Source organism: Prionailurus viverrinus, chromosome D2 (assembly GCF_022837055.1).
Source record: "Prionailurus viverrinus isolate Anna chromosome D2, UM_Priviv_1.0, whole genome shotgun sequence".
In the NCBI taxonomy this organism is placed as follows: Eukaryota; Metazoa; Chordata; class Mammalia; order Carnivora; family Felidae; genus Prionailurus; species Prionailurus viverrinus.
The window spans coordinates 62,113,872-62,131,130 of record NC_062571.1 but is presented as its reverse complement, the minus strand read 5'-3'; the positions used below and the strand labels follow the sequence as shown (position 1 = coordinate 62,131,130).

Here is a 17,259-nt window from a genome sequence, read left to right as displayed (position 1 = left end):
ATATAGTTCACATTTTGAAATGATACATTCAATTTTTGAAATGTCTCCAAAGCATCCTAATTTAAACATTTTATTTTTCAACAGTTTGTAAAAGCTGCATTGTAAGACATTTTTACTATAGCAACAGATGTCCAAAATGCAACATAGTAGTACATCAGACACAACCTCTTTATAACATAAGGTAAGAAAAATATATAAGTAAAATTTATATTTTAAATATACTTTGTTTAATGAAAACTTCTAGTTGTGTAGTTGGGAATGAATTCTTGACCTGTTTCAAAAAGGCAACTACATAGTCTCTGAAGAAATATATCTAAGACACTTACTGTGTGCCAGGCACTGTGATACCTTCTGGGGACCAAAAATAAATAAATAAATAAATAAATAAATAAATAAATAAATAAATAAGCACAGGCCTCTCTTTCTGAGGGTTTTAATTCCATCAGTCAAGTTCCTGTGGCTAGTTTAGGTTTGTCATTTGGGGATAGTTAGAATTCTGCTTTTTAAAAATGATGCCTGAAACAACTGGCCTCTTGAGAAAAACCGGTGTGTCCTAGGTCATTGTGGCTTTTTCAGATTTTCAGTTCATACTATGTTTCCTAAGTGAAGAAAAATATTAAAAGTGGATTGGTTTTCATTTGTTCAGCAAATACTATTACGTTTTTACTATCTTTCTAGAAGAATGGTTTGCAGATGATGCACAAAAGTTCAAAATCCAGTTTCCGCACTCAAGCTCATATTCTTATCAGGAGAATAAGAGAGTCCACATGGAACAATTTAGCAAACCATTCAATAGTCTGTGATTACTTATGATTACATATAATTAATGACTTGAGGTTCTGTCAGTTGAGAACTGGTGCTGCCTATAAAAGTAACTCACCTCTGAAAAAGGAGATATCCATTCCCAAGAGAAAGCAGTTATTTACAAAGAGCATCAGTTATTCTCACTCTGTACCAAAATGCATTTTGCTGAATTCTGAGGTATTCTCCATCCTTTCCTTTTATTAGGTTGGACCGACAGTTACAAGACATAGTGTACAAATTAGTGATCAATCTAGAGGAAAGTAAGTTTATTTTATTACATGGTTGTGAACCCCAGAATCTCTGCTGACTCTACTAGTTACATTTTAAGTGTAATTTAGTCTGTGTTTTATCATTTTTTAGGAGAAAAAAAGCAAATGCATGATTTCTATAAAGAAAGAGGTCTAGAAGTACCTAAACCTGGTAAGTTTGGGTGTATACCATAATGTATTTATAGATTAAACACCACTAACTTAACGAAATTTATTCCCTTTGAAATTATTTTTGGTGATAGCTTGTTTTCTTATGATCAAAGAGCGAGAAAGATGATGAAAGTAATGATGTGTAATTCAATTTAATTAATTACAAAAATTAAGGAGTACAGGCTCTGGAGCTAGATGGTCTGAGATTGATCCTAGCCCTGCCACTTTCTGTGTGACTCTGACAAATTACTTCAATGTCTCAGACTCCTCATCTATAAAGTAGGGATAATCATAGTACTTCCTAAAATTGTTGTGAGGATACATTGAGTAATACAAAGCACTTAAAACAGTGCCTGGAACATAGTAACTGTTCAGTTTTTGTGATGATGGTGATGTGATAGCTTAGAAATTAGATAAATTTGTGTTTAAGTCCTGGTTCTTCCACGTACTATATATTGCCTAATCTCACTTGAACAGTAATCTCCGTTTTTTTACAGTTTTAAGTAAAAAAAAAAAAAAAAAAAAGCAGTATACCTATGTCATGGGATCATGATTAGGGTTAAACGAGAATCTGCACGTGCAGTGCTCAGCATGACCCCTGAGCCCTTGCACACAATAGTGCTTGTTAAGGATTATCTACAACCGTTGTGTTATGAGCCCTCTCTGTGGCCCTGATAAACCAACCCTGTATACCTGCCTTCCATTGTGGAGTGGTCCCCACATGCAATTTCACTGGCTTTGACAGATTATTTAACGTTATTAAAGGGAGATTGAGTGCATTATCATCTTTTAAATAGTCAACATAGTTATAATATCTGTGTAATATTTTTCAAAGATCTCAATTCATGAAATTTTTATTCTAACCCAACTTTTTTGTTTGGCTTTTAAATAGCTGTTCCACAGCCAGTCCCTTCGAGCAAAGGAAGATCTAAGAAAGTCTTAGAATCAGTGTTTCGTATCCCACCTGAACTTGATATGTCTTTACTACTAGAGTTCATTGGGTGAGTACCCTTAATCTCTCTACCTCTTAACCTTAAAATAAAGAATTTGTTAAGTCCAACAGTTATGAAATCATCCTTAACGTAGGTAAAATCAAATTTTTGTGATATCCTTTTAAAAATTAATCATGAAATATTTAAGACTTAGAAAAAGGTCTGAAGAATAGCACTACACCACTTCTGTCACCATCATCAGGCTTAAGAAATACCGCACGCTCGTATGGCACAAACCCTTCGGCCACCCCTTCCTGCTCATCCCTCTTTTCTTAGAGGTTAATAACCAGTCTCCTAAAAGTAATGATTGCGATTCCCATGGTTTCTTAAAATATGTTTATCACACATATTTATCCTTAAGCAACGATGTAGAATTGCTTTTGCCCATTTAAAAACTTTAAATGGTATCACTGTGTTTTCCAACTTGTTTTATTCACTCAGCATTGTGCGATTCATCCATGAGGAAATGTGTAATTCTAGTTGATTCATTTTCACCATTGCCTGGTATTCCCTTAAAATAAATATACCGTAATTTATCTTTTCTTGTACAGTTGAACTTATAGGTTGTTTCCAGGGTTTTTTTTGGGTTTTTTTTGCTGTTATAAATAATGTTGCTTTAAACATTTTTGTATGTATCTCTTTGTGTATATGTGAGATAGTTCTCTAAGAGTATAGATTTGCTGAGTTTTAGGATATATTTGTTTTCAACTTTACTTGGTTTTGCCAAATTGTTTTCTGAAGTAGTTGGATATCTTTCCAATTGATATAAATTGCTTCTTTCAAACTTTATATGTAGCATATGGTATATTCTATTACATTGCAACATTGTTAAATACAGTATCATCATAGAGTTGGCATGTATCAAACTGCAGTTTTCAAAATTCTTACATAGTTTGCAGAATAAACTAACATGCTTTTTTTAGAAAATCTAGATTTTCCATTTTGTGTCGCTGATGACTATTTTACTTTTCAGTAACTTTCTCCTTATAATTCTAGATTGCCTGTATCATCTATTTAGTATCTAGCTTGTGCTATGTTGTGTTTACCTCTTTATGTGGTCAGTCACCCTATGTTCTCGGCTGATATTAAGGACACCTAAGGGGCGAGAACACAAAGCCCATGTAGTAGTGGTTGATAACAAAATAATCCCTTTGGAGGAAAGAACAGAAACTATGTAATACCAAACTTTAAACAAGCAATTTCTGATAATAAAGAATGTTCCAATCTAAAAAGGACCTGGTTAAATAATGGTATATAGCACGTGAGTATGTGCTAATGTAACAGCATATATGCTTAAATGGAACAATCAACAAAATAAGAGAATACATCGCAAGCGCCCATGTATGGTTTTTTTTTAAAGAGCATGGTGGGAAATATGTGTATATACATTTCTTTTTTACATGCACAGATCATTCCTGAAAGGACATATTAAAAAAATGTTAATATGTTAATGGCAATTGCCTCTAGAAGAGGGCAACTGAAGTCTGTGAGTCTACAGTAGGGAAAAAGTCTTTTCGTTGTGTTTGAATTTTTACTATGTAACCTGATTTTTTGTAAGTCTGTTTAATTAAAATTTGAAAACTGAAAGGAGTTTATATTTCTAAAAAATATTTTGGGGAAATGTAAAGTTTTCTACTGGTACACAGTAAGAACTGATGATCAATTTTTTATACATTTTTTGAAAAGTGGCAGGGAGGTAAAGATGGCAAATAAGTGATGGGTATGCTGCCATTACCTCTGTCTTTGCCCGCAGCGGAAATCAATAATAAATCATGGCAGGCTTTCCTGATGAGTGAGGATTGACCACAGTACTCAGGGCAGTCATTAACACTTACCAAATTTGTTTCATTAGTAAATTTTCCCTGCTGTAGAATAAAGAGCCCTCATGCTCTTTCCCTGCCATGGGGAGTCCCAGGGAGGCAGAGGCTCTGTTGCACTCAAGCTTCGCTCCACCGGTAACCCACCACCATGGCTGAGGAAGGCATTGCTGCTGGAGGTGCAATGGATGTTAATACTGCTTTACGAGAGGTGCTGAAGACTGCCCTCTCCTGCGACGGGCTGGCGTGTGGAATTCCCCAAGCGCCAAGCCCATCTTTGTGTGCTTGCATCCAAGTGTGATGAACTATATACATCAAGTTGATGGACGCCCCTTGTGCTGAATACCAAATCAACCTAATTAAGGTTGATGACAACAAGAAACTAGGGGAATGGGTGGGCCTATGTAAAACTGACAGAGAGGGAAAACCCCATCAAGTGGTTGGTTGCAACTGTTTGGTGGTTAAGGACTGTGGCAAAGAGTCTCAGGCCAAGGATGTCATTGAGAAATACTTCAAACGCAAAAATGAACAAATAAAAGACTTGGTTCTTGTTCTAAAAGAAGAAGAAGAAGAAGAAGAAGAAGAAGAAGAAGAAAAAGAAAAGAGCCCTTGCTTGGAATAAGGGAGGATCTAGGTTTAAATCCTAGCTTTTCTGTTATCTAGTTTTGTAAACATTAACAAATTGCTTTTTGTTTATTCACAAGATGTTAAGGTCCAGCTACATACCAGCACAGCACTCTGCGAGTGGTTGAGAATATGGGTTTGAAGAAGTCAGCCATGGCCTTTGCCCTCACAGAACTTCTAGTCTCAGAGCTTCAGCTTCTCTGTCTGTGAAAAGAAAGAATTGAGCCTTTTGTGTTGATGATTATGATGAGTAGTCTGACTCATAATATAGCCCTTTATCCATTTTCAACTGGTTGAGGGGAAAAAAGCTTTCAGAGTGGCAAGGAGTCTTTTTGAAAGAAAGCTTCCAGAAGCAGAAAGTCCTTTTGAAGTCACCAGTCCCCAGAGTTCACTACATGGAAAAGCTTTTATGTTCTCACAGAAGTCAGGCTACTGAGGGTAACGCATAGGCAGCTCTCTCATGGCAGGACAAGCGGCAGATGAGTTTTAACCTGATGCAAGTACAAAAGCAAATTTGGTCCATCTGTTGGCCCCACTTGAGTTGGAGGAGCAAAAAAACCCGAGGTAGGTTCATCTCGTGGGCAGTGACTTTTCAACCACTGGAATATGAAGCTAGGTCCCCCCCCTAAATTGGGTATGCGTGTTTTGTGATATTTAGATAGTCTTGTACTTCTTGTTTTTGTTCTCAGTTTGTGTGTAAAGTAGAAGATTATGAAAAGAAATAACCTCAGGCAGGCAGTATAGTGTATATAGAAACCATAGACTTTGAAAAGTCTCAGTAACTAACGGTATATAACCTTTGGGATGTAGCTGAATTCTCATCAGTTTCTGTTTTTCTAAACTGGGGATCATAATAGCATCTAACAGGAGTGTTTTAAGTATCAATTTATGGTATTCCTACCATGTCTAAACTATTAGCAATGTAGGAATATTGAAATAATGCAGGGTCATTCGAAAATAAAGGTTAAAGTACTCCGTGGTCCTGTAATATGTACATCTGCCTAGTGAATAAAATGGACTCACATGAGATAAGTATGATACAGCCAAAATTTAATGCAATCTTCAGCTCAGTAACACTTAGTCGACCAGGGAGTTGCTATCCAACTGTACGCTGTATTAATCCAACTAGTGTATTATGTTGAGCTCTGGGCACTACATTTTAAGAGAGAGGTTGGTAAAATGAGGTGTAACCGGAATAGCAAAAAGTTAGAAAACCATGTCATATATGGTAAGGGAAGGAACAAAAATAGTCTGAAAAAGAACAATCCTAAGCCCCTTAAATTAATTTCAGATTTTAGAGGGTTATCATATAAAAAGAAAAGTTGGATCTAGTTCACAAGAGTACCAAAAGACAAAATTAGGACTAGTAGGTGTAAGTTACAGGGAGAAACATGTTTGATTCAGTGCGAGCAAGCCATTTCTAACCAAGTTGCCCACAAATGGAATGAACTAGTCAGTTGAGAAGTTCTCTCTTTTTTTTTTTTTTTTCAACGTTTTTTATTTATTTTTGGGACAGAGAGAGACAGAGCATGAACGGGGGAGGGGCAGAGAGAGAGGGAGACACAGAATCGGAAACAGGCTCCAGGCTCCAAGCCATCAGCCCAGAGCCTGACGCGGGGCTCGAACTCAGGGACCGCGAGATCGTGACCTGGCTGAAGTCGGACGCTTAACCGACTGCGCCACCCAGGAGCCCCGAGAAGTTCTCTCTTTAGGTGCTTAAGCAGAAGCCAGATGACTGTACATCATGGATTCTATAGAAATGATTCTTGTAACAAGTAGGATATTTTATTTTACAACGCTAAGTTTATATTATATATTTTAGGTTTACATTACATTCATATGTATATATATGTGTGTATATATATATATAACATTTATATTAACATACTATGTGCTTATAATGTAGCTTTTATGTTATCTTTTAATATATTTCTTTATTATATTTGTATTATAAGAATATTTTGTAGATGATGCAATTGTGGTCTGGCCTACTCTTCACAACACTATAGGAAAGAATGTGGGTTCTGATGCTAGGTACACATGAGTTGGAAGCTTTATCACTTAGTAGCTCTGTGACCTTAAGTTATTAAACCTCTCTGAGGCTAATTTTCCTTATCTGTAGAAGGGAGATACTAATACCCGATATGCAGGGCTATTATGAGGACTAAATGAAAAGCATGCATCTTCTATGAAGACCTCATACAATGCCTGTGCATAGTAGATGATCAGCAAAAGTTAGAGCCTATTGTCTCCTCATGACATAAATGTAATGGACTTAAGAAGTCCCTTTGCACTTCTAGGTGAAGAGCAAACAGCAAATCATGCCCATTATGCTATAAGCAAACTAACAGGAAATCTAGTAGCCTTCTTGTAAGAAATCTATCTTGTAAAGGTTACTGTAAAGAGAAAACACATTAATTATGATAGGAAAAAAAGAAGTCTTACCTTAAATTGGAAAATGTTAAAAAAAAATTGGAAAATGTTAGAATGTAACATGCGGGGGAAACCTAAATATTAAGGATATACTCTTCACTCCTGGAAGTATACAAAGTAGTGTAAAATAGCGGAGAAAACTGCCTTTACCTTCCAGTAGGTGGCAGACATGACAACCACATTTCTTTATTTCATAAAAGGGTAGGTGGTGGCGTTTTGAGATTAAATTGATGTTCCTCGAGTATTTATATCCATGTTATTTTTCTGTGTTTTATGATTTAACGTATAGTTTAAAATGTTGATTAATTTTGCTTTCATTTTTCAGTGCTAATGAAGGCACGGGACATTTTAAGGTATTTTATTTTCATTTACTTCACAGGAAGACCCTGTAGTACACAATTTGGGAGTCAGATTAGCAATCATGGAGATTGCTTTCAATTCCAGTAGTGTTTTGTGAATAAAAGTGGTAGAAATACGAAGTACGTTCAGTAATGCTGTCATGATAAGTTTATGAGAAAAGAGTTAATACGTAGGGATTTGTTCTTAATACAGGACAGTGGTCTAAGGAAATAGAAGTGAGATATTTCTAAAATTCTAAAACCAAATACTAGGATAATTTGGTGATTTAAAAAAATGTTTCAAAGCATTTCTTGCATAGTTGGCATTTGGTTAAATATGAGCTTAAATTTTTATTTGCACATAACATTTTGGGCTCAAGGTAACCTGCCCTAACTTGTAACTTCATTTACTGAATTTTTAGAAGTAAGAATGAACTCCTTTGTAACATACATAAGTTCAGAGTTGTCTTAAAGGCTCTATTATCACAGGTCCCGTTGTACACAGTGTTGCTCCTATAGGATGAGTCATTCAGGAAAAGCTAACTTTTTTTTTTTGAAAGGGTAACTTTTTAAAAAGGGTTAAGTCAGGCCTTATACTTACTTGGGATTGTAAATATATAAGGAAATAGCTTTGATCTGTTTGGATTTTTAGTGACTTTGTCAAAGTCTGTACTAACACTTGGGTGGATTATATCTGGTTCGGTATACTGTTTTGTGAATACAGTTGCTGAGAGACATGAACTACAGCATAGGAATAGGTGGATACTTCTGTGGATGAAGTATATTATAGATGTTTCCTAGAGATCAGAGTGATGGAGGGGATGCAGTGTTAAGTCTGGTAACTTTGAATTTATTCTAAGTTGTAAAAAATCAAATTTATGGCAATTAACTTTAGGAAGTTCTTTCATAGTAGTGTGGTAAGTGGGAAAGTGGCATATAAGTTTCTGTATGGGTCAAGTATAGTGTCCTATGCTCCTAGAGTTTGCTAAAGATATTTGTCCAATCATCTGTAGTAGCCAGACACCCAAGAGAGTGTAAAAACTTCATGAAGAAAGAACTAGAAATTAATTAGCCTGTTGCTTCCACAAAAGCATATGGACCTAGAATATTTAAGTAGTTCCAATCCTAACACATTAGAAAAACATGACAATACCACCTGTAAAGTATTCTTGCCAAAACAAACAAATGTTATGCTGATCACACTCCTAGATTTAATTACTAATTTACAAGAAATCCAGGGATGTTAAATGACACTGTAGGAATATAATAAGCCAAATCTAGACAATGGAAACAATTCTGTTTGTTCAGAATAAAAGGGAGAGGTGAAGAGGGAACATATAGATAGGATGATTAATTAAAAGAGACTCAAGGGATGTAACTAACTACAATGTATGGAGTTTATTTGGATTTGATTTGAAAAATGAACTGTAAAAAATTTATGAAAAAATAGCCCCAAATTGGAAACACCCCAAATATCCATTAATTGATGAATGAATAAACACAGTATGATATATCCATACAACAGAGTATTATTTGGCAATAAAAAGGAATCGAGTACTGATACATGCTACAACATGGATGAAGTTTTAAAATATGTTAAATGAAAGAAGCCAGGCACATATGCATGATTCCATTTGTGTGAAATGTCTAGAGCAGAGAAATTCATAGTAACAAAGTATTATAGATTGGTGGTCGCCATAGTCTCAGGGCAAAGGGAGAAACTGGGAGTGATTTCTAATTGGTGTGGGGTTTCTTTTTGGATGATGAAGGTGTTCTGAAATTAGATAGTGGTGATGAGTTGCACAATTCTACCAATAAACTAAAAACCATGGAATTGTATACTTTAAAATGGTGAATTTAATGATATATGAATTATATATCAATAAAGCTGTAAAACTTTTAAAAAGTAAGCCAAGATCTGATGGAAACTTTGAATAGAATTATTGTTCATAATATATTTAGGGTATGTATTTTGAGAGTATAAAAAATGTATCGATAAAAATACATGCATAAATTGGAATTTTAGTTTGAGTCCATATTTGGTTTAAATTTTTTTCATGAAATCTGTGTTTTATTATTTTCTCTTTAATGGTAGCCCTAAAAAGAGTAAAATCATTTCCTGCTGGGTGAGAAAATTGAGACAATGGGTGAAATTTGAACATATACTAGAAATTTTTTGATATCAAGGGATTTTACAGTATGATAATGGTATTATGTGTTTTTAAAGAGCTCTTACCTTTCAGGGATACATACTGAAGTATTTACAAATGAAATAATACATCTGGGGTTTGCTTCAAAACTAATGGGGGCAGGAAGTAGTTGCAGTAGGAAATGAGTGGGGTATATTTAAAACAAAATTGGCCTTGAGTTGGTAAAGCTAAGTGATGGTATATAGGAGTTTGATGATACTATTCTGTTATAGTTTTGAGGCATTAAATTTTCAGTTTTAATTGATGATACAGATGTTAATTTATAGGTTTTATGGCTATGAGAGGTGATGATGAATCTGTTGGTTCATATCTTTGAGTTTAAATAGATATGTCTGAGCAGATTGTTAAACTCTTTACCATGTAGACCTGTAGCATGAAAGTCATAAAGCCTATTTGCTATATTCAATTTCAAAGTGTTTCACAAGACAGTAATATAGTCCCGATAATTTTTCTCAGGAGTCATTTTTTTTTAACTTTTAATTATGAAAAATTTTAAACATAGTGAAAAGTAGAACCTCCCTGTCACCCAGCTTTACCAGTTAATTAATGGCCAATTTAATCTGTACCTCTGTCCACTTCCCTATTATACTGAAACAAATCCCCAGCATTTTGCCACTTCATCTGTAAATATTTTAGTATTTAAAAAAAATTTTTTTTATTACTTATTTTTGAGAGAGAGAGAGACCGAGCCCGAGCAGGGAAAGTGGCAGAGAGAGAGAGAGGGAGACACAAAATCCAAAGCAGCCTCCAGGCTCTGAGCTGTCAGCACAGAGCCCAATGTGGGGCTTGAACCCATGAGCTGTGAGATCATGACCTGAATCGAAGTTGTACACTTAACATATTTCAGTATTCTTGAAAGAAGAGTCTCTTTTTTTTAATGACCATGTATCATACCAAAAAAAAAAAAAAAAGTTACAAAAGCGTCATTGTCATGAAAGATAAAAATAAAGTGGCAGAGCTATTCTTTATTAAAGATTACAGAAACATAACAAAATGCAATGTGTGATCCTTCACTGATATAAGAACAATTTACAATGGGTATTAGACAATTTATAAAAGAATTTGGACTATTTAGATAATTGTGTTGTATTAATGTTAAATTCCTGAATATTATATATGTTTCATGATAATTATATTGTAGTTATACAGGAGAGTCCCTTTATTCTGAGAAAATAATTGCTAATATGTTTAGGAGTAAAATATCTCAGTGTATGCACATAAATCATGTGGTCCAATAAAAAATTAACATGCACATATACATACATGCATATAGATTAGAAGAGATAAAGCAAATACCGCAATATATCAACAGTTTGTAAATTAGGTGAAAGCTATCTGGGTCTTCATGGTACTATCTTAAAACCTTGTATGTTAGTCATTTTACAAAAGGTTGGGGGTGGTGAATGAGATAAATTAACAATATTTTTAAGCTTGTTTATCTATTTTGAGACAGAGAAAAAGCAGCGGAGGGGCAGAGAGAGAAGACGAGAGAGAGAATCCCAAGCAGGCTCCACTCTGTCAGCACAGAGCCTGATGCAGTGCCTGATTTCACGATCTGTGAGATCATGACTTGAACTGAAATCATGTCAGATGCTTAACTGACTGAGCTCCCCAGGTGCCTCCAAATAACAGTTTCTTACTGTGAAGTATCTATTCATTGTTCAAATTTTTCATTGCGTCAATTACAGTGGGTGTTTCTCTCTCTCGCTCTCTTTTTTTTTAAGTTGGTGTATTTTAAGAGAGAGTGTGTGTGAGTGGGGAAGAGGCAGAGAGAGATGGAGAGAGAATCCCAAGCAGGCTCTGCACTGTCAGCACAGAGCCCATTGTGGGGCTAGAACCCCACATGTGGGATCATGACCTGAGCTGAAACCAAGAGCTGGTCGCTTAACCAACTGAGCCACCTAGGCACCCCACTTTTTTTTTTTTTTTTAAACACTTTAAGTCAGGATCCAGATGAAGTTCACACATTGTGATTGGATATGAATGTCTTCAAATCTTTAGGTTTTCCATTTCTTTTTTTCTTGCAGTTGTTGATGAAAAGGAGTCATTTGTCCTGTAGTTTTCTATAGATTGGGTTTTGATGTTGTATCACTATGGTATAATTTGGCATGTTCTTCTGTGTTCTATCTTTCCCATAAACTGATAGTTAAGTTCAGAGTGTTGATCATACAGGTTTGATTTGAAGGGATCAAGAATACGTCATAGGTGGTGTTTCTGTCTGTCTAGAGGCACATAATATCTGGTTGTCTGGATCTCTTTATGTTAGCAACCATTGGTGCTCAGTGTCTAAGCCCATTAGCTTAATAAGGTTTGGAAAATAATGCTATCATTCCTCTTTTTTTAAGATTTTAATTTAAAATAATCTCTGCATCCAATGTGGGACTCAAACTCACAACCTCAAGATCCAGAGTCGCATGCTCCACTGACTAAGCCAGTGAGGCCCCCCCGCCCCCACTTCTTTTACTAGTTAAAATACCTTTATAAAGAGAAACTTCCTTTCCTCTATTTGGTTAGCTAGTGGAATCCTTTTTGTAGGAAAGGCAAGATAAATGCTTGATTCTTTCCCTTTACTTACCAAGCTCAGAGTAATGAGTTGGTTCATGAGCGTACTCCAGTCTTGACCAAATCAAATAGGTTTTCTTGTTTTTGTTTTTACTTTAGTGTGAACTCCTAAATTTAAACATATTTGTGATTTAAACCTATTTTATTTATTACCTTTATTGATGTTCCAATTGTCCTATCATAGGTATCATAGTCTGTAATACTTTCTTGCTATCTGATATGACAAGATGTTCTGTGTTCAACTTGTACATCTCTTGTCCCCCAGACATGGAATTAGTCCTTTCTCCAAGGTGTCCTAGTTCCTTTTGGTGGGTTTTTTTTTTCCCTTAATGTTTGTTTATTTTTGAGAGAAGGAGAGGGAGACTGAATACCCAAAGCAGGCTCTGTGCTGACAGCAGAGAGCCCAATGTGGGGCTCAAACCCACAAATTGCAAGATCATGACCTGAGCTGAAGTCAGACGCTTAACCAACTGAGCCACCCAGGTGTCACCCCTTTTGGTGGTTTTTAAAAATCAATCTGGCTACTGGGGGTTCACCTACCTATCGGGTACATAACAGTTTCTAGGCCTTTTCAGTTGACAGAAATAGGAATTTTTTCAAGGTAAAGTGTAATTATGAGTTGGTATCATCTCTTTAAAAGATCTGTTTAGTGGTATGCATTATCTAAAGCAAGAAAATAACTGTTTCCTAAATCTCCCTACAGATCTAAACTAGCTTATTCAACTTTCTTATAAAATTGGCCTTTTGTGTTATGGATGGTAGGGAAGATTGCTGTCTGTGCTTAATTTCAAAGAGGTATAAATCTGGATTTTTTTTTTCCTATTTACAGATGGTAGGAGACTATGAGGTGTAGCAGAAAAGATAAGAGTTGACTATGTAGGTGAGAACTGTTCTAGAGCTTTAAGCAAAACAACAAAAACAAAAAACCCAAATTGTCTTCTAAAAAACTGAATGTGAATTATATGGAGGAAAAATCCAGTTAACTTGTGAACCTGGGGCATGAGGACTAAGTCAGCCACATGAGAACCCTGGCTTTGAAAGCCAAGACACGTTTTTTTCTCTTTCAGGTGTTGGCAGATCTCATAATTCTGTTCTAGGTGATCTAAAAAGTACAGTATTGGGGCATCTGGGTGGGTGGCTCAGGCGGTTAAGCCGTCTGACTTCAGCGTGGTCATGATCTCACAGTTGGTGAGTTCAAGCCCCACATCAGGCTCTCTGCTATTATCACAGAGCCTGCTTTCAATTCTCTGTCTCTGTCTCTCTCTGTCTCTCTCTCTGTCTCTCTCTGTCTCTCTCTCTCTGTCCCTCTGATGCTTGCTCACTCTCTCAAAAATAAACATTTTTTAAAAAGTTAAAAAGTAATAGTGTTTATAACTTTAGCTAAGTTGGATTAATTTTAACAAACGCCTGGGGTGAGGTGTTCACTAAGAATTTAGGAATGAGAGAAATTGGACTGTCCTCTGCTGGTATACCTGAGGTAAGCCCAGGGAATTAGCCTTCAGAAATGCTCTCTAGTTCAGCTGAGCGTCTGACTTTTGATTTCCGCTCAGGTCATGATCCCAGGGTTGTGGGATCAAGCCCTGTGTCCAGCTCCATGCTGAGTTGTGGAGCATGCTTAAGATTCTCTCTCCCTCTGTCCATCTACCCCACTCATTTGCTCTTTCTCTAAAAAAAAAAAAAACAACGAACAAAAACAAAAAAAACACTGGTCGCCAGACAGGCATAGCTAGATAATTCAGAATAGCAGCTTCTCAAGGTCCTTGATAGGATTCTTATGCTAACCAGTGCCACCTACAATGAGATATTTTCTTGGGGACTCCACCTGGGGCACGGCTGTACCTCCTTAGACTGCTTTAGCTTTGTGAGATGATTCCTGTACTTACAAAAAAAGAGCGTGAAACTTTGCCATTTTTGTCTAGATTGTATCAGTATCCCATAACCATGGGATGAGGGTCTCTTATATAGACTTTCTTATGTAAGAGTCAAGTTCTTTTACATAAAGAGTGAAATGATCACAACACACCAGTAGTAAATATGTGCCAGGAATTGTTAATAGTTATTTACGTACATTAACTCACCTTCCTCTTGATAAAATCTGTGAGGTGTAGTAGGTGCTATTATTATCTCTTTTACAAATGGGGAGAGAAAGGTTCATCATCTTGCCCAAAGACTTAGGGCTAGACAATGGCAGAACCAGGGTTTAAACCCAGGGGGTCTGTTTCTGGAGTATCTGTGCTTAACACCTATGCTGTCTGCTGCACTATGGTAATAAGGGGTAGTGTTACTATAAGGGAATATCTTAAGGAACCAAACTACAGATAAGAAAGCTGAGTGCTGTTATTTGAGACAAACGTGCACCTAACCTATTGTTCATGTATTCCTAAAAGGTACCCTTTTAGTTCTGATTGCCTCAGCTTTTCCTTTGTGTTAGACAGTAACATCCTTAAAACTGCCTTGGAGATGGAGTACCTGGCTAAGTGTTAGCTTTTCCTTTAAGACCCTGTGGCGTCTCCCCTATCACCTTAGACCATCGGATCAGATTCCAGCCACATATGTCTAGATGTCAGTCTTTTTATTTTCCTCTCAAAAAAGAAAACCGTTTATTTTGGAAAATGTCACACTTACACAGAAATAGACAGAATGGTAAAATGAATGCCCATGTACACGCTCAGCTTCAGTAATTATAAACTCACGGCCAATCTCGTTTCATCTATGTCTTTACCACTTCTCACAATTTTAAAGCAAATCTGAGACATTTTTATCAGTAAATCAGATTTGTTTCTAAGAGATAAGGACTTTTTACAAACAGCATAGGAATACTACAGTTTTGAAAACTAATAGTAATTCCTTAATCAAATATCCACATGCTACTTAAATTTCCAAAATTATCTCATGAAAATTATTGTATAGGTTTGTTTAAATCAGGACCCAAATGCGATCCATACATTGTAATTGGTTGACATATCTCTTATTTATATTCTTCACATCTTTTTCAGTCTAGACGTTCCTTCTCCATCTTGTTCTTTTTTTCCCTTGCAGTTTTTTTGTCGAGGATGCTAGATTGTTTTAGACACAATTTAGTCTTAGATATTCTCTCTCTGTCAATACATTTTACTCTAAGTTTTATTTTTGATGAGGTATTAAACCAGTAAGCTTTTCTATTAAAAAAAATTATTGACATACTTTTCAGAGGGGAAGCTAAGCAAAAATTCCTTTTTTCTTCTTTGGTAGGTAAATGAGCTCAAATTTCATAGTAATTTTTTTCATAAATCTGTTGAACATCTTTATTTTAAAATTTGCTTTATGATTTATACATTGTATGTATTCATTCTGAAAATATTTATTTATGTTTATTTTTGTAGCCCTTGGAAAAGAAGTTTGTCCGAGTTTCTGGAGAAGCAACTATTGGGCATGTAGAAAAATTCCTCAGAAGAAAAATGGGTCTTGATCCAGCTTGTCAGGTAGAGTATATGTGTGTAAAAGGACAGATGAAGCTGTGAGATTACCTTTAGTATACTGAAGAAATGCTAAAAAGGATTGCATGCTGTGACTTTTATGATGTGCAGATAATGTAAATGCTAATTAAATATTGGGACACAGTGATTCCAGCCCCACTTGAATCACATTTGACCAACTGTCTGCTTCTCACTGGCATTGGTGACTGACTACCTGTCAGTGTCAGAGAAGAGCTGAGGATATGAGCCTCGCTTCCCCAAGGCTGTCTCTTTGATAGTGCAGAAGGTTGTTTATCACCCATCCTCTTCTCTTCAGAGGACATCCTTGCGTTTGTGACAAGCTAGGTCCAAGACACCTAGAAAAGTGAGATAGCTGTCTAATAGAGACCCTATTTGTTTTTTGAGCATTAGGAAAGATCTCCCATTCTAGCCATGTAATATGTTCTTGTTATAAGGTAGAAACTCGAACCTCATGTATTGTTGAACATAAAGTTTAAATAGAATGTGGGTCACTGACAACGCACATCTATATAGTTTTGCTCTTTCATTACTTAAATGTTAAAGAGGATTTTGTTCTCCATCATGTGTAAAATTTGAAGTAATAATTTTTATTTAAAACACTATTTGCTATTAAGTTAACAGATATTTCTCATGGCAACTGAAAACTGGAAATAACTTACCTGGCCACCTTGTAGCCACAGCTTACCTGAGGTTATTGCTAGTCTTCTGGTAACTAACTAGATGGGGCGCCTGGGTGGCTCATTTGGTTAAGTGTCCAACTTCGGCTCAGGTCGTGATCTCGCAGTTCATGAGTTCGAGCCTAGAGTTGGGCTGTGTGCTGGCAGCTCCGAGCCTGGAGCCTGTTTCAGATTCTGTGTCTCCCTCTTTCTCTGCCCCTCCCCCACTCACATTCTGTCTCTGTCTCTCTCTTTGTCTCAAAAATAAATATTAAAAAAAAAAAAAAAAGGTAACTTATTAGAGACCCCTGGACAAAGAATTGTAAGTGATCCAATAACAGTCTATTATTTCTAAAAGCAGAATTCAGAAGAGTGGCACCTGATTATATAAAGTAAGAAATGCCACCCAAGAGGGCTTTCTGTAGGGTATAGATTACTTCCTCTATGACTAGATACTGATCAGAACAGAATTACCATTTATAAGTTTCATATTTGGTGTTTTAAGAAATGTGGTTGCCAAATTGGTTTGGCTGTGTAAAAATGTAGGTTTTTTTCTTTCATATCATAGAATTCAAGGCTTTCAGCATTTTGAAATAAAATTTTATATATGTACGTATATATACATATATACACATATATTTTATATATGTGTGTGTATATACGTGTTTATTTTTGAGAGAGAGAGAGAGACTGCAAGTGGGGGAGGGTCAGAGAGAGGGGGACAGAGGATCCAAAGCAGGCTTTGTGTTGACAGCAGTGAGCCTGATGTGGAGCTCGAACTCATGAACTGCAAGATCATGATCTGAGCTGAAGTCAGATGTTCAACCAACTGAGCCACCTCGGCGCCCCTGAAATAAAATTCTATAAAATTTGTCTTCAACATTTAACTTTCTGTCAGTTCTTGGCTTTCTCGGTAAATATTTCTTTC

The 17,259-nt window shown here is 36.1% G+C and overlaps 1 protein-coding gene and 1 pseudogene across 2 annotated transcripts in view; both read left to right on the top strand.

Annotated features, from left to right (window-relative positions):
* Positions 1 to 17,259, top strand: part of PCGF6 (polycomb group ring finger 6) — a 34,599-nt gene that overhangs the window by 1,369 nt on the left and 15,971 nt on the right. For both annotated transcript variants that reach the window (XM_047826425.1, XM_047826424.1), the window contains exons 3-8: positions 85 to 181; positions 1,009 to 1,064; positions 1,165 to 1,224; positions 2,116 to 2,224; positions 7,415 to 7,442; positions 15,562 to 15,660. In XM_047826425.1, coding sequence (XP_047682381.1) covers positions 85 to 181; positions 1,009 to 1,064; positions 1,165 to 1,224; positions 2,116 to 2,224; positions 7,415 to 7,442; positions 15,562 to 15,660 — 449 coding nt within the window. The remainder of the gene's footprint in view (positions 1 to 84; positions 182 to 1,008; positions 1,065 to 1,164; positions 1,225 to 2,115; positions 2,225 to 7,414; positions 7,443 to 15,561; positions 15,661 to 17,259) is intronic.
* On the top strand, positions 2,239 to 6,235 carry LOC125148382 (40S ribosomal protein S12-like; annotated as a pseudogene).